At 45.3% G+C, this 25,271-nt stretch overlaps 3 protein-coding genes across 6 annotated transcripts in view; all 3 read left to right on the top strand.

Moving 5' to 3' along the window:
- LOC120308797 (zinc finger protein 260-like) overlaps positions 1-2,307 on the top strand; it is a 52,072-nt gene extending 49,765 nt beyond the window's left edge. For 3 of the 4 annotated variants that reach the window (XM_039345296.1, XM_039345295.1, XM_039345293.1), the window contains one exon: positions 59-2,307. In XM_039345296.1, coding sequence (XP_039201230.1) covers positions 149-1,819 — 1,671 coding nt within the window. In that variant the 5' untranslated portion in view covers positions 59-148 and the 3' untranslated portion in view covers positions 1,820-2,307. The remainder of the gene's footprint in view (positions 1-58) is intronic. The other variant, XM_039345294.1, reaches the window with a different exon arrangement.
- A 2,499-nt stretch (positions 2,308-4,806) lies between these two features.
- On the top strand, positions 4,807-10,778 carry LOC120308807 (zinc finger protein OZF-like; the record flags this gene model as incomplete). Its single annotated transcript, XM_039345314.1, has 4 exons — positions 4,807-4,980; positions 5,690-6,415; positions 8,148-9,367; positions 10,766-10,778. Coding segments are annotated over exons 3-4 (1,143 nt in total), but the record flags the coding sequence as incomplete, so codon positions are not given.
- Positions 9,448-25,271, top strand: part of LOC120308813 (zinc finger protein 260-like) — a 29,451-nt gene continuing 13,627 nt past the window's right edge. The window contains exons 1-3 of the mRNA XM_039345330.1: positions 9,448-10,312; positions 16,974-17,565; positions 19,685-20,142. The gene's annotated coding sequence lies outside the window, so the exon portion shown is untranslated. The remainder of the gene's footprint in view (positions 10,313-16,973; positions 17,566-19,684; positions 20,143-25,271) is intronic.

Raw genomic sequence — 25,271 nt, 5'->3', positions numbered from 1 at the left:
GATTCTCTACCATTCTCAAAAGGAAACATTATTCTCATCTTCTTTATTTTTCCACCAGCAGGAAAACAACTCTGACCAAAGATTCACCTGCAAGTCACCTTTCAAGAGATAGTAGAAAATCAGAGCAAGGCAGCCAGTGCCAGAAAGGATGGAGCCTGGGAAACTCTCGGATCCCCCGTCAGACACAAGCAGCACTCCGGAAAACCACAAAAGAACCCATGAATGCTCAGAGTGTGGGAAATCCTTTGCTCACAGGTCCCTCCTTTTGACTGACAGGAAGTTCCATGTGGGAAGCAGATCCAGTGAAGGTTTGGAGGGTGAGAAATCCTTCTCTGGAAAAGACATGAAAAATTTCAGAAGCCCCCCCAGACTAAAACCTTATCAATGTAAGGAATGTGACTTATGCTTTGGTCAAAGGTCAACCCTTCTTAGACATCAGAAAATCCACACTGGAGAGAAACCCTATCAGTGTCTGGAATGTGGGATTTTTTTCAATGAAAAACGCAGTCTCAGAAACCATGAGAGAATTCACACAGGGGAGAAACCTTACAAGTGTTGGGAATGTGGGAGTAGCTTTTCTCGGAGGGCAATTCTTTTGACCCATGAGAAGGTTCATGCAGGAATAAAATCTTACAAATGCTTTGAGTGTGGAAAATCTTTCACCCGGAATTCATCTCTTTGGAATCATGCGAAAATACACAGAGGGGAGAAAAACGAAAAATGTCCTGAATGTGGGAAATGCTTTATGTCGAAATCAAGCCTGGTGCAACATCAGAGAATTCACACCAGAGAGAGACCCTATGAATGCCCAGAATGTGGGAGACGATTTATGTTTCCTTCTGTGTTTTGGAGACACCAGAAGTGGCACAAAGGGGAGAAATCCTATCAATGTGGGGAATGTGGGAAAGGTTTTCTTACACAAGGAGAGCTTCAGGTTCATCAGAGGCTCCACACAGGAGAGAAGCCATACAGATGCCTAGAATGTGGGAAATGTTTTGCTCGAAACGAACATCTTTGGACACATCAGAAAACCCACACAGGGGAGAAGCCATATCAATGCTTCGAATGTGGAAAACGTTTTGCTCATAAGGGAAACCTTTGGACACATCAGAAAACCCACACGGGGGAGAAGCCATATCAATGCTTTGAATGTGGGAAATGTTTTACTCGAAAGACAACCCTTAAGGGGCATCATAAAACCCACACAGGGGAGAAGCCATATCAATGCTTTGAATGTGGGAAATGTTTTATGTGGGATTCAAACCTAATCCGACATCAGAGAATTCATACCGGAGAGAGACCCTACGAATGCGCAGAATGTGGGAGGCGATTTATGTGTTCTCCTCTACTTCAGAGGCACCAGAACGGGCACAAAGGGGAGAAACCCTATCAATGTGGGGAATGTGGGAAAGGTTTTCTTACAAAAAGAGAGCTTCAGCTTCACGAGACAGTCCACACAGGGGAAAGAAATTACAAATGTTTAGACTGTGGAAGAGCATTTACGCAGCCAGGTTCCCTCAAAAAGCACAGCCGAATCCATACAGGAGAGAAGCCCTATAAATGCTCGGAGTGTGATAAATGTTTTTCTCAAAAAATTACTCTTGTGATACATCAGAGAACCCACACTGGAGAAAAACCATATAAATGTCCAGAGTGTGGGCAATGTTTTGCCCGAACATCATCACTTCGCAAGCACAGCAGAAGTCACACGGGGGAGTCGTCTTACAAGTGTGCAGAGTGTGAGAAAACTTTTCATAGTAAATCTCAGGTTAAAAGGCATCAGAAAGTCCATAGTAGAGAGAAACCCTTTCAGTTGTGAGGAATGTGGAAAACATTTTTTGAAACGTCACATCTTATAATTCACCAGGAACTTCACACAGTCCCAGAAGGGAAATCCTACAGTTTTTTGGTGTGGGGAAACCTTCATAATGACGATGTCAAGACTGCTAACATCGGATGTTCTTGCTTGCCATATATGAAGAAGCAAACACGTTTTATTTAAGCTGCATATCACTTCTAGAGTTAAAGTCAGACAATGTTAGAATAGCGGGTGGGAAAGTATGTACTCGGGGGATAGTTAGCCAAAACAATATTTCAGTACAGTATTGCCAAGGTCAGCTGTAACCAGAGGAGTTACGGGAGGGAAAGTTCACACTTCAAACTAATTGGAGAACGTGATTGATGACTGTGAAATGAAGGAGTGAGTTATGCTTTGTTACGGGTGATTGGGGGTGGGAGGATTCAGTTTTTGGCTGCATTATGTACGTGCCGAAGTTATGTAGCAATAAAAGGATTCTTTAAGGTAAACAAAGGCTCAAAGTTCTTTGAAATGCTGCTTTTTTCAGAACCATGACATACGAAACCAGCATGGTAATTTTTTGTTCCTGTTTCTTGTGCTTTTTGTACACCAAAGTGTCCGCACAGGAGAGGTTTCACAAATGCTTCAGCAGTAACCAAAATTTTATTTCTGATTTTTTTACTTTTCATTTTGGACATTAAGATTTTGGGGTCCAGAAGAGAAGAAGGAAACTCAGTTTAGACGCCTCAGATAATATGACGTGATGGAATTTGCCTTGTGATTCCATTGCACCTAAAATCCCATTCTCCTCTTGAATGTGTATTTACCTCCCAGCCAGCCCAGAGCTCAAGGACCTGTGACCTCCCATCCTGCACTGCCAAGCTTTCCTGGAGTGGCCAAGGCTGGCCAGCTGTGGCCTCTTAGCTGAGACAAGCACAATGAAAGGGAGGGTCTCTGTCTGGGTCTGGCAAGATGGGGTTAAGGCAGTGGTTCTCAACCTGTGGGTCGGGACCCCATTTGGGGTCGAACGACCATTTCACGGGGGTCGCCAAACAACGCAGTCCACCATTTTTCCCCCTTTTCCTTAGCTGTGCTACTCCCTTCTATTCTATTGGCTTTTGAAAGCCAATAGAATAGACTCTCTTGAATAGAGCCTAATTCTACTGGCTTTCAAAAGCAATAGGAATTGTCCAGGCTGTCTCTGCCCTGCTGAGCCCGCCAAAAGTCCCATTCTGCAAACTGCTGCACCAGTTGAGTACGACCGGTTGAGTAGTCCTCGACTTACAACCGGTTGGGGGTCGCGGCATTAAAAAGTTTGAGAACCACTGGGTTAAGGGAAATCAGGAGCCCAGTTAAAAGTCAGGAGCTTCTCAGAGAAAAACAGCAAAGAGGGAAAGGGTTTGTGCTAAGTGACCGAGAGTCTTTTTGGAGTTGGGCAGGATTAATAAATTCAGGAAATAAGTAGAAACATGGAATAAATATCCATGTTATCCAGCACAGCAGGCAGAAGCCTAAGGAAAAGGGCATTTGCTGATAATTCCGGCCTAATTTTGGAAAACTTTTTGTAAGGAACAAAAATATTAATGGAATAATTGTATGTCACAATAATTATGTCACGGGATGGGATGAAATCAAGAAGGATGTGTTAAGAAGTGGAAATTACAACTTAGTCCAACCCCCTGCTCACCAGGAAACCCTATATCATTTTGGGCAAATGGCTGTCCAGTTTCTTTTTAAAAATTTCCATTGTTGGCGCATTCACCCCTTCTGGAGGCAGGTTGTTTCACTGGTTAATTGTTCTGTCAGGAAGTTTCTCCTTAGTTCTAGGTTGCTTCTCTCCTTGATTAGTTTCCACCCGTTGCTTCTTGTCCTGCCTTCAGGCGCTTTGGAAAATAGCTTGACTCCCTTTTCTTTCTGGCAGCCCCTGAAATATTGGAACACTGCTATCCTGTCCCCCCTCGTCCTTCTCTTCGTTAAACTAGACATACCCAATTCAAGCAGCCTTTCCTTATATGTTTTAGCCTCCAGTCCCCTAATCATCTTTGTTGCTCTTCTCTGTACTCTTTCTAGAGTCTCAACATCTTTTTTACATCATGGTGACCAAAACTGGATGCAGTATTCCAAGTGTGGCCTCACCAAGGCCTTGTAAAGTGGTATTAATGCTTCACGTGATCTTGATTCTATCCCTCTGTTAATGCAGCCTAGCACTGTGTTGGCCTTTTTGGCAGCTGCAGCACACTGCTGGCTCATACTTAAGTGATTGTCCGCTAGGACTCCGAGGTCCCTCTCACAGTTGCTACTATTGAGTGAGATACCCCCTATATTGTACCTGGTGCATTTGGTTTTTCTTGCCTAAATGTAGAACCTTGCTTTTTTCACCATTGAATTTAATTTTGTTAGTTAGTGCCCAGTGTTCAAGTCTGTCCAGATCCTTCTGTATCTTAAGCCTGTCTTCTCGAGTGTTGGCTATTCCTGCCAGCTTGTGAGAAAGCAACCAAGCTCAGAGACCGCCAAGGACCCCTCAATTCCAAAATGGCCCATTTCCAAAACATCTCACACGACCACGGGGGGGGGGGGGAAAGGATCTGTAACCCCTTTGCCATTGCAAGGAGCCACCTGCTCCGTCTCTCCCGCCCACTCCTGAGGACCCGGGCCAGCCCCTCCCTCTCCGCCCTCAGTCGGGCTCCGCAAAGACCCAGCCGGAGAGGAGCCCTCCTCGAAGGGACGGGGGGGGGGTTCCTGTCGCTCCTGCCTCCCCCGCAAAAGCCATCGCGGAGCTTCAGTTTCCACACAGATGCTGGAGCAGGAGGCAGCCCCGCCCGGGCACAGCAGGGCACTCTTCGCATGGGCAGAGGAACCCGGGAGGCGGATGCCCAGCGGAGAAACGGGGAGTCTCGGCTGGGGAGGCGGAGAGGGGAAGGGAGGGGGGAGGAGCTGAGATCGCTAAGGGGCGGGGCGGAAAGCGGTGGCCGAGAGGAGAGCAGAAGCCCCGCCCCCCGCCTCGACCCTCCCACTCGGTGGATCTCCGCTTCCTTCCGGCTGTCTCGCTTCGTCCTGGCAAGATCGCGGCGGATCCCTCGGGAGAGGCTTCTGGATCCCGCTGGGGCAGATCTGGCTGCTCCCCCTCCGGCCTTTGGGCGCCCCTCCCGCCAGGAGAGCTTCCCCCCCCCGCCAGGAGAAAGGTAGCTGCGGATCCGCCTCTTCGGCTTGCCGGGTTTTCCTTGGGGAGATTCGGCTTTGGCGTCGCCTGCAGGAAGCGGATCCCTCCCTTCCCTCCGGGGGGGCAAAGGGATCCCTCCCTCCCCGGGCTGGATCTGCCCCCTCCTCGCCCGGCCGAGGCTCCCCGCGGGGCTCCGGGTGGATCCGGGAAGGAGCTTTTGGGGAAATTACTCCAGAAGGTCTCTCTGTGGTCGGTCAGAGCAGGAAGTCTCTGTGCATGCATATCCCGCAAGTGCGGCTGCACAAATGGAGTAAACGGAGCTTTGAAACATTTATTGATGTTTGTAATCCGGTATCAACACACCCTGACCTCATTGCAACGGGGAGGGGAGGGTTTGGGGCAGGGGTAGGCAACCTCGGCTCTTTTATGACTCTTGGACTTCAACTCCCAGAATTCCTGAGCCAGCATAGCTGGCTCTGGAATTCTGGGAGTTGAAGTCCATGAGTCATAAAAGAGCCGAGGTTGCCTACCCCTGGTTTGGGGGAAAGAAAAACAAGTTTAAATTAATTGGGTTCCTGTGGTCTTAGCCCACAAAAGGGATCCTCTTTCTTTGTGCTGTCTCTAAAAGGCAAAAGATAAAATCCTTTGTTTTGATGCTAATCTTTACTTGGCTTCTCTCTTAAAAAGATGGGTAGACTTTCTAAACTTTATATTTTCCTTCTTTAACTCAGAAGAAGCTGCAATGTGTTTTACAAAGCACCAAGGAAGTTTTGAAGTTGGTCTTCTGAGCAGGAACTAGAACAAGCTAATGGCCAAAAGGCTACCTTGCATAACTGTAAATATTTTTTTAAACACCTGCCTGGAATCTTTGTGGCCTTGCAGCCTCCATAAACAACAGGAAAGAGCAGCCCTGTCTACATATGCTCTGCCCCACCTGATCTCTCTCATATTCCACTGAGTTTTCCTACTCACAACTCTGCATTGGTGGTCCCTGTTGGACTTCATCTTGCTGGTTTCTTCCATTTTGGCTTATCAAGATCTTGAATTCACCATTCCATCTCCATTATTTTGTATTGTGAACAAACAATTCCATATTCTGATCTCTCTTCCAGAGAGTCCTCTGGGATTGGGCGGCATATAAATATTTGAAAATAAATAAATTATGTTCAGTATCACTGTTGGCATCTGAGCCTTTCTCATTTCTCTTTGCCGGAGACCAGTGAGGATGTGGCTGTGAGCTCCACAGAAGAAAAGGGGCGTTCTTGGATTGGGACCCACAAGTTTTTGGCCCAGACTCCGTTCTAGAGAATTTGGAAATCTTGTTTGATAAGCAGCTTCCTGCACAAAAGGCCAATGGATTAAGGAGAAATGAAACATGTCAGAAGTGACGGTCATCCCTGGCCTGGACTCAGAGGGGGAACTGGTGACCCAGAGACCTCTTAGCTGCAACTTTAAAGGTGAGTAAACAAATCTTGCTTAAATCTTGGTTTGGAAAATAAACATTTTTTATTTTTATTGGAAAACTGAGCAACGTAGAAAAATTGGGCTTCGCTTCGAAGGTGCTGGATGAATGTATAATATAGTTCCATTGAGGTTTAACACACTGAGTGCTATTGGTCAGCCAGTTAGGAATACATCTGGTGGTGATGCTGTCTATCCCACATATTTCTATCTTACCAAGAAAGTGGCTGTGCTCTGCTTTTTCAAATACCTTACTGAAGCCCACGCATATTATATCCACTGAATTTTGCTATTCCACTATTTTAGTCACTTTGTCAAGAATTTAATAAGTTTTGTCAAGCATGATCTCTTTTTGACGTACCCATGTTGGCTTCTAGTAAGGTTTCTCTATTTCTGGGCTTTCTGGATTATCTTTTCCAGGATCTTCCCAGGTACTTGTGTCAGGATGATTGGTCTGTAATTTTCAGGATCTATTTTTTCCCCTTTTGTAATATTTTATAAAACATATAAAATGTGTCCAGGATCAAGAAGTCATGATCGGATGGAGCTCCTAAGTGCAGAAAGTCAGAAGAAGCAAGAAAAGGGGATAACAATCACGAATAACTTGATTACACTAGCCTGAACTCTCTTTCCTTCCCTTTTGCTTATGCGATGCCTTAGTTTTGGGTATTTCACGTAATTTGTCCTGGATTTATGACCACAGTTGGCACTGGAGTCTTGGTCGTTAAGCAAAGTAGTCATTAAGTAAAATGTCACAAGAGAGCTTCCCTCGGTGACTGCAATCCTGTACTCCAGGTGGTGGGTTGTGATTTCACCTGTCATTAAGCAAATGAAGTCCCAGGTAAGGAATGTGGGGTTGTCTGATGTAGGCAGGAGAGGCCTTGTGTGTCCAGACACAGGCCATGTTTGACTTGAAGGGGTCCTGGAGAAGCTTAGAGATGCTTTGGGACACGTTGCTTGGAAACATGTATGGAACACGCAGCTTTGAGAATGGCGCAAAGCTGCAAAGGCCTCTAGTCTGGGGATTAAGGCCTTATTTCTAAGTGGCAGCAGTGACAGTGGGCTGAAGTCCAGTCCTGGGATTAGTGGCCACTGGCTGAAACTGTTGAAGGCCCCAGGGCTCCATTTAAGGCCCAGCCCAGGCATTGCTGTCAATCGGCGTTGCTTTGCATGGGCGGACTGGGGTGACTCAGACTTCCAGGAGTGGCTACAGCTTTGCATCTACTTTAGCACCCCCAACTCATGGAGGGCCTGTTGCAGGTCTCCAGGAATCCCCACACACACACACACACACCTTCGAGACACTACCATGTCCCTTGGCTGGGCCTTCCTCCACTTAAGAAACCATAAGATCACTTAATATCCGGTAAGAGGAATTTGGGTTTACGGTTGTTGAGAGAATAGTCACCTGACCACTCATCTAACCACTGCTTCAGTGAACGACCGAGGTTGCAGTCTCAATTTTAGTCATAGGTTGGGGACTACCTCTACACTCAGAGCTTCTTTTTCACCTTGTTGTCGGGCAAGAACCAAGGAGAAAAGTTTAGAGTCAATGAACAGCAGAAGAATTTGCCTCCTAGCCATGTGGGGTGACAGAAATCACTGTAGATTTTGTCTTGGGTGTACTAAGGACCCATGTCTCATTCTGTGGGAGGAGGAGAGACTGGAAGACCTTGCAGATCCCTTCCAAATCTAAGATTTTGTGATTCTCTGTATTCTGTTTTCCAGCAGGAGAACAACTGCGACCAAGGATTTACCTGCAAGACAACTATGAATAGATAGTAGAAATTCAGCCCAAGGCAGAAGGCACCAGAAAGCATGGAGCCTGGGAAACTCTTGGATCCCCTGTCAGACCCAGGCAGCACTCCGAAAAAACAGAAAAAAACGCATGAATGCTCAGTGTGTGGAAAATCCTTTGCTCACAAGAAGGCCCATGTGGGAAGGGGATCCAGTCAAGGTTTGGAGGGTGGGAAATCCTTCTCTGGAAAAGACCCCAAAGACTCCAGAAGCCCCCCCAGACCACAACCCCATAAATGTGAGGAATGTGACGTACGCTTTGGTCAAAAGTCACACCGTCTGACACACCAGAAAATCCACACTGGAGAGAAACCTTATCAGTGTCTGGAATGTGGAAAATCTTTCCTTCAAAGAGGAAAACTCAGAGTTCATGAGAGGATTCACACAGGGGAGAAACCTTACAAGTGTTGGGAATGTGGGAAGAGCTTTTCTAGCAATGGAAGTCTTCGGCTTCATGAAAAGATTCATACAGGAATAAGACCTTACAGATGCTTTGAGTGTGGAAAATGTTTCACCCAGAGTTCATCTCTTCGGACACATGAGAAAACACACAGGGGGGAGAAAAACGAGAAATGCCTCGAATGTGGAAAATGTTTTACCTTGAAATCGCACCTGGTGCAACATCAGAGAATTCACACTGGAGAGAGACCCTACGAATGCCCAGAATGTGAGACCCGATTTGTGGATGCGTCTAATCTTTGGAGACACCAGAAGGGGCACAGAGGGGAGCTTCCCTATAATTGTGGGGAGTGTGGAAAATGCTTCGGCCAAAAATACCAGCTGCGAAGGCATCAGAGGGTCCACACAGGAGAGAAGCCATACAGATGCGTAGAATGTGGAAAATCTTTCGCTCAAAAGGAAAACCTGTGGACACATCTTAAAACCCACACAGGGGAGAAGCTATACGGATGCCTAGAATGTGGAAAATCTTTTGCCCGAAAGGGAAACCTTTTGGCACATCAAAAAACCCACACAGGGGAGAAGCCATATCAATGCTTTGAATGTGGACAATTTTTTTCTAGCACATCAAACCTTAGAAGTCACGTAAAAACTCACACGGGGGAAAAAAATTACAAATGTTTAGACTGTGGGAGAACGTTTGCTCATTCCTCTCACCATAGACGTCACGCCCGAATCCACGTGGGAGAGAAGCCCCACAAATGCTCAGAGTGCGATAAATGTTTTTCTCAAAAAAATACTCTTGTGAGACATCAGCGAATCCACACTTGAGAAAAACCACAAAAATGTCTGGAGTGTAGGGAATGTTTTGGTCCACCTTCAGCACGTCGCAGGCACACCAAAGTCACACAGGGGCGTCGCCTTACAAGTGTGCAGAGTGTGAGAAAACTTTTCATAGTAAATCTCAGGTTAAAAGGCATCAGAAAGTCCATAGTAGAGATAAATGTTTTCAGTTGTGAACAATGTTGGAATATTTTTTTTTTTTTTTGAAAAGTGACACCTTGCAATTTGCTGTGAATTTTACACAGTCTCAGAAGGGAAACCCTACAATTGTTTGGCGTGGAGAAAATGTTTTTCCTAGTCAAGGAACCTCAAATCCCATCACATCGCACACAGTGAAGCGAAAGGGTGTAAATGTTGGGGGTGTGTGAGGATGTTTTCTTGACAAAGCAGCATTAGCAACGGACCAGAATGATTACACAAAAGAGTCACAAGTGTGTGTGGAGTTTGCAAGCTACAGGTAGTCCTTGACTTATGACCACAATTGGGAATGCACTTCCGGTCATAAATTGCGACAGTCATAAGTCGAGGCGCCCAGATGTTTTTGTTAATTTTTTCTACACCTTTTTTTGGTCGAGGAGGAGAACTGAAGATTTAGAGAAAACGGGGCGACAGGAAGAAGAAGGAATTCCAGATAGGAGGTGAAATTCTGGCTGAGTTGTGAGAAGAGAGGAAGGACCTGTTGCCTGAAGTGAAGAAACCTGGAAATTATGTTTGCTTAAATGTGACAAGCTTGTGTGGAGGACCCCCCCCCAAACATCTGTGGGTGATCTATGCAGGGGGGCAGGTAAAGGAGTTTGGGGCTCCTGGCAGATTCTGCCTTAGTTTCCCCCCCTCATCCACAGAGACCGCTGAGAGTAAGTACATAATCAATCCAAAGTGTATAAATGTTGGAGGGTAAGAATCTTTGCTCACAAACCAGCAGCACTAGTAACACGACACAATAACAAGACTTGAATAATTACACAAGAGAAAGGCATTGCGAGTGTTGGGGAGCATGGATAATATTTTGTGGAGTACGAGTAGTCCTTGACTTATGATGGCAAATGTGAAGAGATTTAATAATAATAATAATAATAATAATAATAATAATAATAATAATAATAATAATAATGATAAAGTTGGAAGGGACCTTGGAGGTCATCTAGTCCAATTCCCTGGTCAGGCAGGAAACCCTATACCATTTCGGACAAATGGCTGTCCAGGCTCTTCTTAAAAACTTCCAGTGTTGGAGCATTCACCACTTCTGGAGGCAGGTTGTTCCACTGGTTAATTGTTCTCACTGTCAGGAAGTTTCTCCTTAGTTCTAGGTTGCTTCTCTCCTTGATTAGTTTCCATCCGTTGCTTCTTGTCCTGCCTTCAGGAGCTTTGGAGAATAGCTTGACTCCCTCTTCTTTGTGGCAGCCCCTGAGATATTGGAACACTGCTATCCTATCCCCCCTCATCCTTCTCCTCATTAAACTAGACATACCCAATTCCAGCAGCCTTTCCTTATATGCTTTAGCCTCCAGTCCCCTAATCATCTTTGTTGCTCTTCTCTGTACTCTTTCTAGAGTCTCAACATCGTTTTTACATTGTGACCAAAACTGGATGCAGTATTCCAAGTGTGGCCTTACCAAGGCATTGTAAAGTGGTATTAATACTCCACGTGATCTTGATTCTATCCCTCTGTTAATGTAGCCTAGCACTGTGTTGGCTTTTTTGGCAGCTGCAGCACACGGCTGGCTCATATTTACGTGATTGTCTACTAGGACTCCGAGATCCCTCTCACAGTTGCTACTATTGAGCAAGGTACCCCCTATACTATACCTGTACATTTGGTTTTTCTTGCCTAAATGTAGACCCTTACTTTTTTCACCATTGAATTTAATTTTGTTCGATAGCACTCAGTGTTCAAGTCTGTCCAGATCCTCCTGCATCCTAAGCCTGTCTTCTGGAGTGTTGGCTATTCCTGCCAACTTGGTGTCGTCTTCAAATTTGATGAGTTCCCCATCTATCCCCTCGTCCAGTCATAAGTTGTCACAGATGCCACTTAAGCCCTCTCAAGGTCTCTTTCGCCCCCTTATCCGCCCTCCATTGTATTCCCACTGGAAGAGACCCCCAAGAGACCCGGGTCATCAGCTCTGAACTGGGATAGGAAATTCTCCTTTAAGGTTGTAAAGTAAAACTTTCAAGGTTTCATGGAACTGTATGGAAGTCTATAATCTTCTGGAGTGGGACTTTTTAAAAACGTTTCAGGCCATTGAACAGCCTTAAGAATGAGGCTTAATAGTTTTCAATACTGTTTAATTGTTAAATGTTTAATTATTAAGTGGGGGATGAGGGACATTTATACTAAATGGAAAGAGGAAATAGTTATGTGGCTGAGTATTTTTGTTAATCTTTACTGCATCTTTGTCGATCAATAGATTTGGAGACATAGTTGTAGAAAATGGGATGAGGTACAGAATGAAGATGCACCAGGTTGTGATGACAGAGATAATGATACATCACACACTCGGGATAAATCACACTGTTGGACCACAAGTTACTTAGAGCATACATTGCAGATTGTGAGAAGTGTGACTTCGAATGATCCAATATTTGGGTTAATATGAATCGTTGCGTTTCATGTGATCCCAAATTCAGTTAATGTCAGGCTAGCGCAGGGCAAATTAAGGTTAATGTATACACAGTTTTTTGATTATAAATTTAAATTCTTTTAAGGATATTCTTATTCTTTATTGTGATATGTCATTGTTATTCATATATCACATTATATTAAATATACTCCTTTCCTATTTTTCTCAATTTGTAAACCAATTACCCTAATTTCCATAGAAATACCACTTGAGATAGTATAGATTTAATGAGATTTTTTTTTGGGGGGGGGGGTTTATTCACAGCACTGATCGAGACTTACCTTAACTCCTGGGTTGACCTGAACTGTGGTTAATTCTCTTCTCCTCTGTCTCTGTGAAATGGCATCTCAATCCCAGCCCAACACAACATAATTTCCTGGCTGTTTCAGTTTGAAAGTGGTCTTTTCCCTCTTGATCCCATAGAAACATCCTTTATGACATAGTTGCTGAATTGCGCAGAAGCTGGGATCTGCCCGACTCCTATTGGCTACTTCAGGGGACTTCTGGAATCTTCCCCTCCAAGCACAACTCTGTGATCGTTTTCATCCCTGGTTCCCCAGAAGCAGATCCCACTTTAGCACAAGGGTTGCCTGTAAGTCTGGGGTTGGACTAGATGACTTCCAAGGTCCCTCCCAACACCATCATCATCATCATCATCATCATTATTATTATTATTATTATGTCGAGGGGAGATGGAGTTCCCTTTGGAACTGCTGTTTCTCTGGGTCAGGATCCTCCCTCCTCTCCAGCTCTGGAAATACCACAAGCTTTGAAACCAATCAAGGAGAATAGCTCAGGGTGGAATTGAGTGGCCCTTAGTGATCTTTGAGCTTCTGTGTTTCCTTGGAGATGTTTCATTACCCAAACCAGGGGTCTTCAAACTTGGCCTTTTTATGACTTGTGGACTTCAACTCCCAGAATTCCTCAGCTAGGCACACTGGCTGAAGAATACTGTGAGTTGAAGTCCACAAATCATAAAAGGGCCAAGTTTGAAGACCCCTGTCTTAAATCTAACATACAAAATGGAGGCTGGCTGAGGAATTCTGGGAGTTGAAGTCCACGAGTCGTAAAAGGGCCAAGTTTGAAGACCCCTGTCTTAAATCTAACATACAAAATGGAGGCTGGCTGAGGAATTCTGGGAGTTGAAGTTCACAAATCATAAAAGGGCCAAGTTTGAAGACCCCTGACCCAAACTATCATCAGGGCAGCAATGAAGAAATAACCTCAGAGAGCCCCAAGGACCCCCTCAACTCTTACGATGCCTTTACGCAATCTTTCATCCAAACTCACCCTACAGGGAAAACGGGGGGGGGGGGGAACTCGATTCTTTTGCCTGCTTTCCCTTCTCTGTTTCCTCCCCCCTCTTTTCCTTTCCTTGCAAACTGCAGGGAAACTTCTTGTCCAAAAGTGGGACTGGAGAATGGAAAATTGAGCGTTTTTGCAAGTGGGGGGTGGAGAGCAACTCTCCCCCTTCCCATCCTGGGAGGCGGGATGGCCCTAATAATGAGGCCTGCAGCTCCACTGCTTCTTGGGCCCACAATGGGAGAACGTTTTTTCTGGTGGGGGGGGGAAGAGATGCTCTTAAGGGCAGATCATTGGTGGCTACCTTCAGGTGCCTGACACACTCATGATTAATTGAACCACATCTTAAGAAACACATAATAGGTTACAGCAGTGGTTCTCAACTTGTGGGTCGGGACCCCCTTTGGGGTTGAACGACCATTTCACGGGGGTCGCCAAACAACGCAGTCCACCATTTTTTTCCCCTTTTCCTTAGCTGTGCTACTCCCTTTTATTCTATTGGCTTTTGAAAGCCAATAGAATAGACTCTCTTGAATAGAGTCTAATTCTATTGGCTTTCAAAAGCCAATAGGAATTGTCCAGGCTGTCTCTGCCCTGCTGAGCCCGCCAAAAGTCCCATTCTGCAAACGGTGCTGCACCAGTTGAGTAGTCCTCGACTTACGACCGGTTGAGTAGTCCTCGACTTATGACCGGTTGGGGGGTCGTGGCATTAAAAAGGTTGAGAACCACTGGGTTACAGGAAGTGCAACTTTGAATGATGTAATCAGTTCAGTGCGAATGGTAAATTGATATCAGGTTGTGTTTCATGCAAACCAAAATTCACTCAGTGTGAGGCTAGTGTGTGTGGGTGTGTGTAGTTTAAAATGCTCATGATGGAGGGTCACACAAGCATTACACCAGTGGCTATCACAGAGCCCTCTTAAGGCAGTGATGGCGAACCTTTTAGAGACCAAGTGCCAAACTGCAACCCCAAACCCACTTATTTATCACCGGGTGCCAGGTGGGCGTGGCCCACTGGGTGGGTGTGGCTGTGGTGGTCATGGCAGATTGGGTGGGTGTGGCCAAGGTAGGCATGGTCACCTCGATGTTGCTCGTGGGGAGGGATGCCTGTGGGGGCCGGGCAGGGTTGGGGGAGATCCAGGGGGTCTCTGGCAGGTGGGGCGGTGGGCAAGAGGCTCGTCCTGCGGGGTGAGGCGAGGCAAGGCAGGGCGGGGGTGCCATTGTCACAGGGAAAAGAGGCAGGGGCTGGGGTGGCTGCTGCCTGTGTGAGGCTAGTGTGTGTGGGTGTGTGTAGTTTAAAATGCTCATGATGGAGGGTCACACAAGCATTACACCAGTGGCTATCACAGAGCCCTCTTAAGGCAGTGATGGCGAACCTTTTAGAGACCAAGTGCCAAACTGCAACCCCAAACCCACTTATTTATCACCGGGTGCCAGGTGGGCGTGGCCCACTGGGTGGGTGTGGCTGTGGTGGTCATGGCAGATTGGGTGGGTGTGGCCAAGGTAGGCATGGTCACCTCGATGTTGCTCGTGGGGAGGGATGCCTGTGGGGGCCGGGCAGGGTTGGGGGAGATCCAGGGGGTCTCTGGCAGGTGGGGCGGTGGGCAAGAGGCTCGTCCTGCGGGGTGAGGCGAGGCAAGGCAGGGCGGGGGTGCCATTGTCACAGGGAAAAGAGGCAGGGGCTGGGGTGGCTGCTGCCTGACACCATTGGCCCCTGCACACAGAGGCCAGTGAGCGCATGGGTGCTGGGATGCATCCGGCCATGTGGGACCTCGGCAAGTTAGCGGGCGGCTGGTTGAAGAAGGAGAGTTGCCCTCTCCGGGGCATGGTGTGCGTGCCCACAGAGAGGGCTCCGAGTGCCGCCTCTGGCACGTGTGCCATAGGTTCGCCACCACTGCCCTAAGGCCCGAAGATAATCTGAATTAAAAACTCTGAGGACTTAAAATACAATTTTTACTCTCCAGTTAAAAGGGAACACCAACAAAATCTTCTAGCAGTTCCCAAAAATGGCAGCTGTAGATTGCTGGGACTTTGAAGTGTCCCTGAGTGGTTGGTTCCCACCATGAGAGATGAAACACAGGCGAGAGGTCCACAGCAGAGAAGCTGCCTTTATTGACTGATAGTCAAAGCCCTTTCCCAGCCTCCTCCCTGAGGGTTGGATAGGAAGGTCATGGAATAGATGAAGGCTGCAGAAACCCCAGGCTTCATGCTTCCTAGGAGATCCCTTCTTTGATTGACAGCCACAGTCCAGGCCAGGAATGGATGAGGTTCCCTCTCAACTGATGCTGGGATGAGTAACTTGATGCACTGAGACAACAAGTGGCTCTTTGGCCAGAACTGGTGTAGGGACCTTGGTGCTCTTTGAGCTTGGTGGTTTTCTTGCAGTCGTTTCATTACCCAACTACGTAACATTATCAGTTCTAGGTGATATTGTCAGCAGTGATGCTGTTCCCTAATTGGATAATGAAACATCTACATGGAAACCACCAAGCTCAGAGAGCACCAAAGACCCAGCAGTTCAGCCCTGAGCTACAAATAATCCATTCTGGAGCTGAGGCCTCTTGGATCCTCCATCCTTGTCCAGCGTGTTTGGTGTGATCCCCACAGAGAGCAATGCATGTATCTAGTCCAGTCTCCTTTTTCAAGAATCCTTCATAAAGGTTCCACTGTGGAGCAAGCAGTTTTCTTGTGGGATTGAAGAAACTCATCCTTCTTGACTGCTTGGTGTTTCTAATAGAGTCGGCGCGATATTGTAAGAATATTGTGCAATGTTCAATTTAGTGTGAACTTTAAATGGTTACCAGGTTGTTGTTTCATGTGACCTAAAATTCAATTCATGTCAGGCTTTTGTGTGTGCAATTAAGGCTTTTGTGTATACAGTTGTGGTTTTTGACTATACATTTAAATTCTTTTAAGGATATTCTTGTTATTCGTTACTGAGATGTTTCATTATGATTCATATACCGTATTATATTCAATATTTTTCTTCCCAGTTTACGTCTGTCTGGAACCAATTACCCTATTTTCCATAGAGAAACTTCACATAGTCTACATTTCATGCAGTCTTTTTGTGGGATTCATTAGCTTCAGCAAACGAGACCTACCTTAACCCCTCAGTTGCCCTGAACTGTGGCTAATTCTCTTCTCCTCTGTCCTCCATGAAATGGCATCTCATTCCCATTCGAATGCAGCATAAAGTTTTCCTGGCTGTTTCAGTTTGAAAGTGGTCTTTTCCCTCTTGTTTCACCTGTAATATCCTTTATGGCAGTGTTTCCCAAACTTGACAATTTTAAGGCATGAGGACTTCAACTCCCAGAATTCCACAGCCAGCGTTGCTGGCTGTGGAATTCTGGGAGTTGAAGTCCTCATGCCTTAAAATTGTCAAGTTTGGGAAACACTGCTTTATGACAGTTGCTGATGTGCTCAGAAGCTGAGATCTGCCCGGCTCCTATTGGCTACTTCAGGGGGCTCCTGGCATCTTCTCACCCCCACCCTGTGTGAGCACCTTGATCCGGGACCCCTGGTTCCCCAGAGGCGTCTGGTATTCTGATGCTTGGCAGGTCTTATGGAAGCTCTTTACCTTTATGGATTTAAGGTTCCTTGGGAAGAAGATCCAGTCCTGGGCTGCACGGAAGGTCAACGGATACTAGGAAAAGGGGCCGTTCTTCCAGTTTCCTGCTGCTAATTCTTCCACCGCCCTCCAATGTGCATTTGTGAGCATTCAGCTTCTTCTGCCAAAAAAAGGGGTTTCATTATTCCTGGTCCCTCCTGTGGGGGTCTCTGCCGTCTTCCCTTCCCAGCTCAAGTGAGAAGGGCTGAGTTTGGATCGTTCCCCCCCCCCTTTCAGCCAAGAGCCCAGGCACAGCTGGAGAGAGAGACGCACATACATAGCTGTGGAAGTTCAGGACACGCAGCCATCAGCCTGCAACAATCTGAAGTTATGACGGACACCCCCCCCCAAAGGTACTTTATGACCAGGATCCATAATGGGCAGACTCCATTATGATTGTAAGTCGAGGACCACCTGAACATATTTATTTTTATTTCTTTATTATCAAATTTAGAAACCACCCATCTGACTCACCGATTGACTTTGTTTCGCTATTTGGGAAAGTATCCGTCCATTTGAACCAATGGGCCCCCTTCCTGCTCCGGCGAGATGGCAAATCGTCTCGGTCAGGATCTGGGTGAATTATTCATTTTTATAATGGTTTGTCTCCCCTTCTTCAGCTGCTCCTTGCAAGTGAGCACGGGCACTGCCAGCCACACTGACCTAGAACAAGTTCTAGTCTTGAACGTGTATTTGGATCCTTACATTTCTCCTTCCCCTTGAAGGCCGGATAACTTTCATTAACATGCACACTGCTTAGACCAGTGGTTCTCAGCCTATGGGTCGCGACCCCATTTGGGGTCGATCAACCATTTCACGGGGGTCGCCAAGCAAGGCTGTCCGCCATTTTTTCCCCCCTTTTCCGGCGGGTGCCTTACCTCCCTTGGGCTGGGCCAACTGGTGGCCCAGCCGGTGGTCGGCCTGCTCCGTCTCTGCCGCTTGCCAGCTACGCCTCGGGTGGCGCAGGGGGCGGCACCACACATGCACGGCACTCCCGGGCAGGGAAAGTTCTTGACTTACGACCAGTTGGGTAGTCCTCGACTTACGACCAGTTTAGTCCTCGACTTACGACCGGCTGGGGGTCGCAGCATTAAAAAGGTTGAGAACCACTGGCTTAGACACACCTATGTGCCTACATGGACACTGGTGTATACCTATGTACATCTTTATCAGTGTTTCTCAAGTTTGACAACTTTAACATATATGGATTTCAACTCCCAGAATTCCCCAGCCAGCATGAATTCTGAGACCTGAAGTCCACACATCTTAAAAGGTCATTCCGAATAAACACCACCTATATAAATCAGGAGAAGCAGTTTGGCCTAGTGGTTAAGGCACTGGGCTAGAAAGTAGTAGACCATGAGTTCAAGTCTCGCTTTCACCACAAAAACCAGCTAAGTAACCTTGTTTGTTAGTCTTTCAGCCTCACCCAACCCACAGGGTTCTTCTGAGGAAAACAGGATATATCTTCCCTGTTTAAATTTTTTTCTAAAACTAATAAAGGTGCACTACAAAGAAATTGAAAATAAAATGTAAAATCATTTCTACTCTGCAGTGGCTTGGTATTTTCAAGCCGGTTTCCCCGTTGTTTTGTATTGCCCCCAGGGCAGGGGTAGGCCATCTTGGCTCTTTTATGACACGTGGACTTCAACTCCCAGAATTCCTGAGCCAGCCATGCTGAGGGGAAAGGGAGAGGTTTCCAAGCTGAGCCATAACTGGCTCAGGAATTCTGGGAGTTGAAGTCCACGAGTCATAAAAGAGTCAAGGTTGCCTACCCCTGGTCTAAGGGCTATTCTAAGTGTTATTTATATATCATAGGGGTAGGCAACCTTGGCTCTTTTATGACTCCTATGGACTTCAATTCCCATAATTCCTGAGCCAGCCATGCTGAAGGGAAAGGGAGAGGTTTCCAAGCTGAGCCATGCTGGCTCAGGAATTCTGGGAGTTGAAGTCCACCATCATAAAAGAACCAAGGTTGCCTACCCCTGTTCTAGGGAGAACAAGCACGAGATTTGGGCTGCTCCCCAACTCTCTTCTTTCCAGGGAGCTCTGGGGATTAGGAAATGACCAACCCAAAGAGTCCGAGACTCTGCAGAACACCCCTCCCCCCGCCATGCTCATGGTCTTAAGAGACCCCCACCCAATTTAAATTCTCAGCATGGAGGATCATCATGTAACCTCTACACCAGTGGCTGTTACAGATCACGTAAGATGTGAAGATACAGGAGTTAAAAACTCCTGGACGTTAAATTAAATATTTACTATTCAGCTGGGAAGAAAGACCAATAAAGTCTATATATCTTCTTTTTCTTCTTCTCCTCCTCCTCCTCCTTTCTTCCTCTTCTCTTCTTCCTCTTCTTCCTCTTCTTCTTTCTTCCTCTTCCTTCTCTTCTCCCTCCTCTTCCTCTTCCTCCTCTTCTTCTTCCTCTTCTTCTCCTCCTTCTCCTTTTTTTCTCTTCCTTCTCCTCCTCCTCTTCTTCTTCTCCTCCTCCTCCTCCTTTCCTCTTCTCTTCTTCCTCTTCTTCCTCTTCTCCTTCTCCTCCTTTCTTCCTCTTCCTTCTCCTCTTCTTCCTCCTCTTCCTCCTCTTCTCCTCCTTCTCCTTTTTTCTTCCTCCTCCTCCTTCTTCCTCCTCTTCCTCCTCCTCCTCTTCTTCCTCCTCCTCCTCCTCTATCCGTTATCGGACGTTGACGATCAGGTTGGCGATCCTGTTTTTATCAGCAGCCGCTGATAAAAGCACAAACTGGAGCAGGAGGGGCAGCCTCATTACCAGCGTGCAGAGCGGGCCACTCTTCCCATGGGCAGAGGACACCTGGACCGCGACGCCCATCGGAGGAACCGAGGAGGTTTCGCTGCACCTGCTTCAAGCTGGGAAGGCAGATTGGGGGAAAGGGAGGGAATGGGAGGAGCTGAGGTGGCGAAGGGGCGGGGCTGCAAGGCGGAGCCCGAGAGGAGAGCAGAAGCCCCGCCCCCGCCTCTCCCCTCCCACTCGCTGGATCTCCGCTTCCTTCCCGCGTGTCCCGTCGCCCCGCCAGGATCGGCGCTGGATCCCTCGGGAGAGGGTTCTGGATCCCGCTCCGGGCAGATCGGGCTGCTCCCCCTCCGGCCTTTGGGGCGCCCCTCCCGCCAGGAGAGCTTTTCCCCGGAAGCAGAAAGGTAGCTGCGGATCCGGCTCTTCGGCTTGCAGGGTTTTTCTTGGGGAGATTCGGTTCTGGCGTCGCCTGCAGGGAGTAGATCCCTCCCTTCCCTCCAGGGGGGCAAAGGGGGGTCCCTCCCCGGGCTGGATCTGCCCCCTCCTCGCCCGGCCCAGGATCCGCGTGGGGCTCCGGGTGGTTCCGGGTAAAAGGTTTTGGAAAAGTTACTCCAGAAGGTCTCTCTGTGGTCTGTCAGAGCAGGAGGTCTCCGAGCATGCAGATCCCGCACTTTCAGTTGCAGAAAATGGAGTAAAAGGGAGCTTTGTAATGCGGTATTAACACAGACTGACCTCATTGCAGTGGGGAGGGGGGGGGAGGTTTTAGATGGGAAAAGAAAAGGTTTAAAATAACAGAACGCGGTTCATATTTTCTTCACCCCCCAAGAGATCCTCTTTCGTTGAGCTCAATGTAAAAAGCTAAAAATAAAATCCGTTGTTTGTAAGGTAATGTTTACTTTGGTCTGGCTTCAAAAAGTTGGGTAGAAACTTTTATATTTTCCTTGTTTTGCCCTGAAGAGGCTGTGATGTGGCAGCCCCTTCTTGGTGGATCTTTTTCAAAGCACAAAAGTTTTTGGGGTTTTTTTTAATAAAGGTTTTTATTGAGTTTTATAAGGTTGGAGAAGGGATAGGACCAGGATAGGGATTAAGGTTCGGGGTGGGGTTAGGGTCGGGATTGGGGTTGGGACAGGATTGGGAACAACACTGGGGTTGCCCCCCAGTTATATTTTCAAGCTTTAGCAAACAGACTATTGTCCGGGTACATATGTTCAGTTAATACTAATTAATATAATAGTAAATAGCTGTAGTGAATATGATAAACAATAATCATAAACAGTATCAGTTGGTCAATACATATCATTCTTCTTACTAATATATATTCAAAGTGGCATATCACATTCATTTCTCATTAGTTCATTTTCCTAACGATTGATAAAATTTATGCCATTTTTAAAATAAACTAAATCTTCTTTCTCTTTTATCTCTAAGGTTAATCTATCCATTTCTGCACATTCTAAAAGTTTCTTAATTAAGATCTCTTCAGTTGGTAAGTTTTCATTTTTCCAGTATTGGGCAAATACTATTCTCACCGCTGTCAATACATGCAATATTAAATACTCATTCTCCTTCTCGTACTTAGCTGCTAATATTCCTAACAAAAACAGTTCTGGTTTAAGTTCTATCTGTATTTTAATCATCTTTTCCAGGCATGTATGTATCTTAAGCCAGAACTTTTTCGCTTTAGGGCATATCCCATAATTTTTGCCAGTCTTCCAAATCTATAGAATATCCAAAGTTTTTTTGCCCATGTTATCATTGTTTCTTTTACTTGTTCTTCTTCCATCTTCCAAGTTTAATAGGAATCTGTAAAGTTTCTTGATCAGATTTTCATCTGTTTTTAATAATATTTGATCAAATTCTGTCTGTTCTTTATAAAATCCCGTTGTCTTTGCATCTTTTTTATATCTCGTTTGAATTTGCAAATATGGCCACCATGCTAAGTCAATACCTTGTCGCTGTAAATCTTGTCTGTCTTTCAATTTTCCTTCCTTGTTCCGGATATCTTTATAGGCGACAACTTCGTTATAATTAATTAAATTTGGGTAGACAAAAGCTTCCATTGTTGCAAGCCACTCAGGTAGTTTAATATAAATTTTCTGCTTTATTCTTTCCCCTTCAGAAAGAAGTACATTTCTTATAAAATGGTTTTGGAAGTATCTATGTGTTTTATTTTTCTCGTACCATAGGAAGGCATGCCAACTAGGTACAATAGTCTTTTGTTTCTCAGCGTTATCCATTCTTTAAGCCATGGTAAGATGGCTGCTTGATAATATAGTCTCCAATCCTGGAGTCCAAATCCTCCACTATTTTTAGCTTCTTGTAACATTTTCACTTTAATTCGTGCTTTCTTCCCTTGCCAAATAAATCTCAATATTGTTGCATTTAGATCGTCAAAAAAGACCTTTCCCAAATTGACAGGGATCGTTTGGAATAAGAAGAGTATTTTTGTAAAATATTCATTTTCACTGTGGCTATTCTTCCTAGCAGTGACAGTTTAAGATTTTTTCCACTTTGCCAAGTCCAATTTTATTTGTTTCAACAATCTTTCATAGTTATCTTCTTTTAATGTTATACATCTTGCAGTTAAGTAGATTCCTAGATACTTAACTTTTTAAACCATTTGTAAATTTGTCTTTTTTATAAGTTGAAGTTTCTGTTTACCTGTTAAGTTTTTTGTTAATACTTTAGTCGTTTCTCTATTTATTTTCAAACCTGCCACTTCTCCATACTTTTCTATTTTCTCCAATAGTTTAGTAGCTGTTTCAAGTGGCTCCTCCAAGATAAAAACAAAATCATCCACAAAGGCTTGTAATTTATATTTTTGTTCTTTTATCTCCAGTCCTTTAATTTCTATGTCTTGTCTAATATTTCTGGTCAATACTTCCAATGTTAATATAAATAACAGTGGGGATACTGGACATCCCTGTCTTGTACCTTTTTTGATGTCAAAGTTTTCTGTATAATCTCCATTTAGAATTATTCTAGCCATTTGTTTATGGTAAATTGCTTGAATTGCATTTATAAAGTTTTTCCCGGTCCATTTCCATCAACTGCTGGAACATAAATTGCCAATTTTCTCTTTAGGAACTTCCTCTGCCTTTATAAAGTGTCTCATAGTAATCTTTAATGATTTTTTTCATTGCAACATTGTGGAACTGTAATTCTCCTTTTGAATCTTGTAGCTTATTTATCGTTCTTTTTTCCTTCTCTTTCTTCAATCTATATGCTATGTCCCCGGCTTATTGGCATTTTCAAAAAAGTTCTGTTTAGACCGTTTAATCTGTTGTGCCATTATATCCATCTCAGCCAGGTTTAATTTATGTTTTATTATCTCCATTTGTTTCTTGAGGGTTTTCTTTTGTGGGTCTACTTGTAACTCTAGTTCCAATTTTTTAAGTTCTTCTCTCAGCTTTAACTATAATCGTTTCTTTTCTTTATTCTTTTTAGAGGTGTATGTTATGGCCAACCCTCTAAAATATGCTTTAGCCGTGTCCCATACATTTTGGAGGGATGTTTCTTCTTCCTTCTTTATTTTTTTTTTTAAATCCATTTCCTTTGTTGCTAGTTGTAAGAATTCTTTTTCCTTCAATGTAGATTTATTCAGAGACCATCGTAGTTTTTTCTCGGTTCCTTTCCAGGTTATTTTTATTGGGTTGTGGTCTGCCCAAACATTAGTTTCTGTCTCCACCTGTTGTATTATCATTTTCAAGTCGAAAGATGTCCATATCATATCAATTCTAGACCATGATTTATGTCTATTTGAATAGAATGTATATTGTGGGTTTCTGGGTTTTTCTCTCTCTCCATATGTCTTGGATACACAATTCTTTCATTTTTGAAAACGCTTTAGGTGGTATATTTCCTCCTTTTCTCCCTTGTTTATGGCTTTTGTAGTCCAGAGTCGCATCTACTATTGCATTGAAGTCTCCCGTTATACAAAGATTTTGGTAATTTAAGTCCAATATTTTCTTGTGTAGTTGTTGATAGAATTATTCTTGCTTATCATTATTCTTCTTCTTGTGCCATATCCGTTATCAGACGTTGGCGATCCTGTTTTTATCAGCAGCCACACGAAAAAGTGCTGCTGAGTTTTGTCCAAACCAGTCCCTTAGATTTTGAAGCCACGATGTTCTTCTTCTGCCTGGACCTCGTTTGCCTTCCATCTTTCCCTGGTGGATTAAATGGAGTATGCTGTATTTTTCTGGGTGTCGCATCACATGTCCGAAATATTCTAATTTTCATTTTTTAATTGTTTGGATGATTTCCCTTGGCTTTCCCAGGCTTATTACCTCATTTCTGATCTTGTCAACCCAGCTTATATGTAACAGCCGCCTGTAAATCCACATTTCAAATGCTTCTAGTCTCTTCAGGTGGCCTTCTGTCAGAGATCAGCTCTCTACTCCATAGAGCAGGATAGAAAAAATATAGCATCTGACAAGCCTGATTTTCAATCTTAGGCTTATCACTAGGTGCGTATATTGCTACCATCAATATCTGGTTTTGATCCACCATGATTTCCACCATTAGTATTCTCTCTTCTTCATCTGCATAAATTTGTTTGGGATTCATCTTTTCTTTAATATAAAGGGCTATTCCTCTTTTCTTTTGAGAGGCGAGTGTAAAATAAAGTTTGCCCATGTTCTAAAAGTTTAAAATGTCTCTTAATATATTTCTCTTGGAGGCAAATTATGTCCATTTTTAATTTTTGTGGTAAAAAAAATTTCTCCTTTTTGAAGGAGAGTTCAGTCCATTTATATTTATTGATAAAATTCCAATCTCCTCCATATCTTTCAGTTATTTCTAGGTTTCAGTCTTCTAGTCGATCGTATCTGTCTCTGGTCTCTCCGTCTTGCTCCTTCTGAATATGTGTTTTTAACTTCTTCCTCCTCTGTTTAGCCCAGACATGTCAAACACAAGGCCCGGGGGCCAGATGCGGCCCGCGAAGTGGTTTCATGTGGCCCACGAAGCCATCCTGGAAACAGTGAGGGAACGGCCCCCCCGCTGCCTTGGCCCTGGCCCAGGCCATCCAGGAGCCAATGTACAATTTTGTGGTGGCCATCTATGCTGAAACGCATTCAGTCTTAGCTCCACAAGGCTGTCTGGAAACGGCTTGGTGCCGCAGGTGCTGGAGGGCCAGGCTGGGCATTTGACCTCTGCTGCCCAGGGCTCTGGGCAGCCCGCACCACCATCCAGCCCCCAGGCATAGCCTGAGAGGAACAGTGAGGCTCCTCCAGTGGACGGTGCCTTGGTTTGGTCCCACCCCCTTCTGCCAGAGACCCTCAGATCTGTCCCACTCCTGCCCAGGCCCGCACAGGCACCCTTGACGCGAACGATGTAGAGCTGGCCACACCCATCCTGTCCATGCTGATGCGGCCCTCAATGAAATTAAGTTTGACACCCCTGGTTTAGCCACTCCTTCAGCTGCCATTTCCTCTTGCTTCTTGGGTTCAGGATCGCTCTATGATTGCCAAAAAATTCCATTGCTTTAAGCAGTGTGTCCAGTCTATGTCTTTTTGAGGCTGGTCTTGTGAGC

This window comes from Crotalus tigris, unplaced genomic scaffold, assembly GCF_016545835.1.
Source record: "Crotalus tigris isolate CLP2741 ecotype Arizona unplaced genomic scaffold, ASM1654583v1 scf7180000017950.1190679, whole genome shotgun sequence".
NCBI lineage: Eukaryota > Metazoa > Chordata > Lepidosauria > Squamata > Viperidae > Crotalus > Crotalus tigris.
The sequence above is the reverse complement of the archived record's forward strand: the minus strand, read 5'-3'. Positions and strand labels throughout refer to the sequence as shown.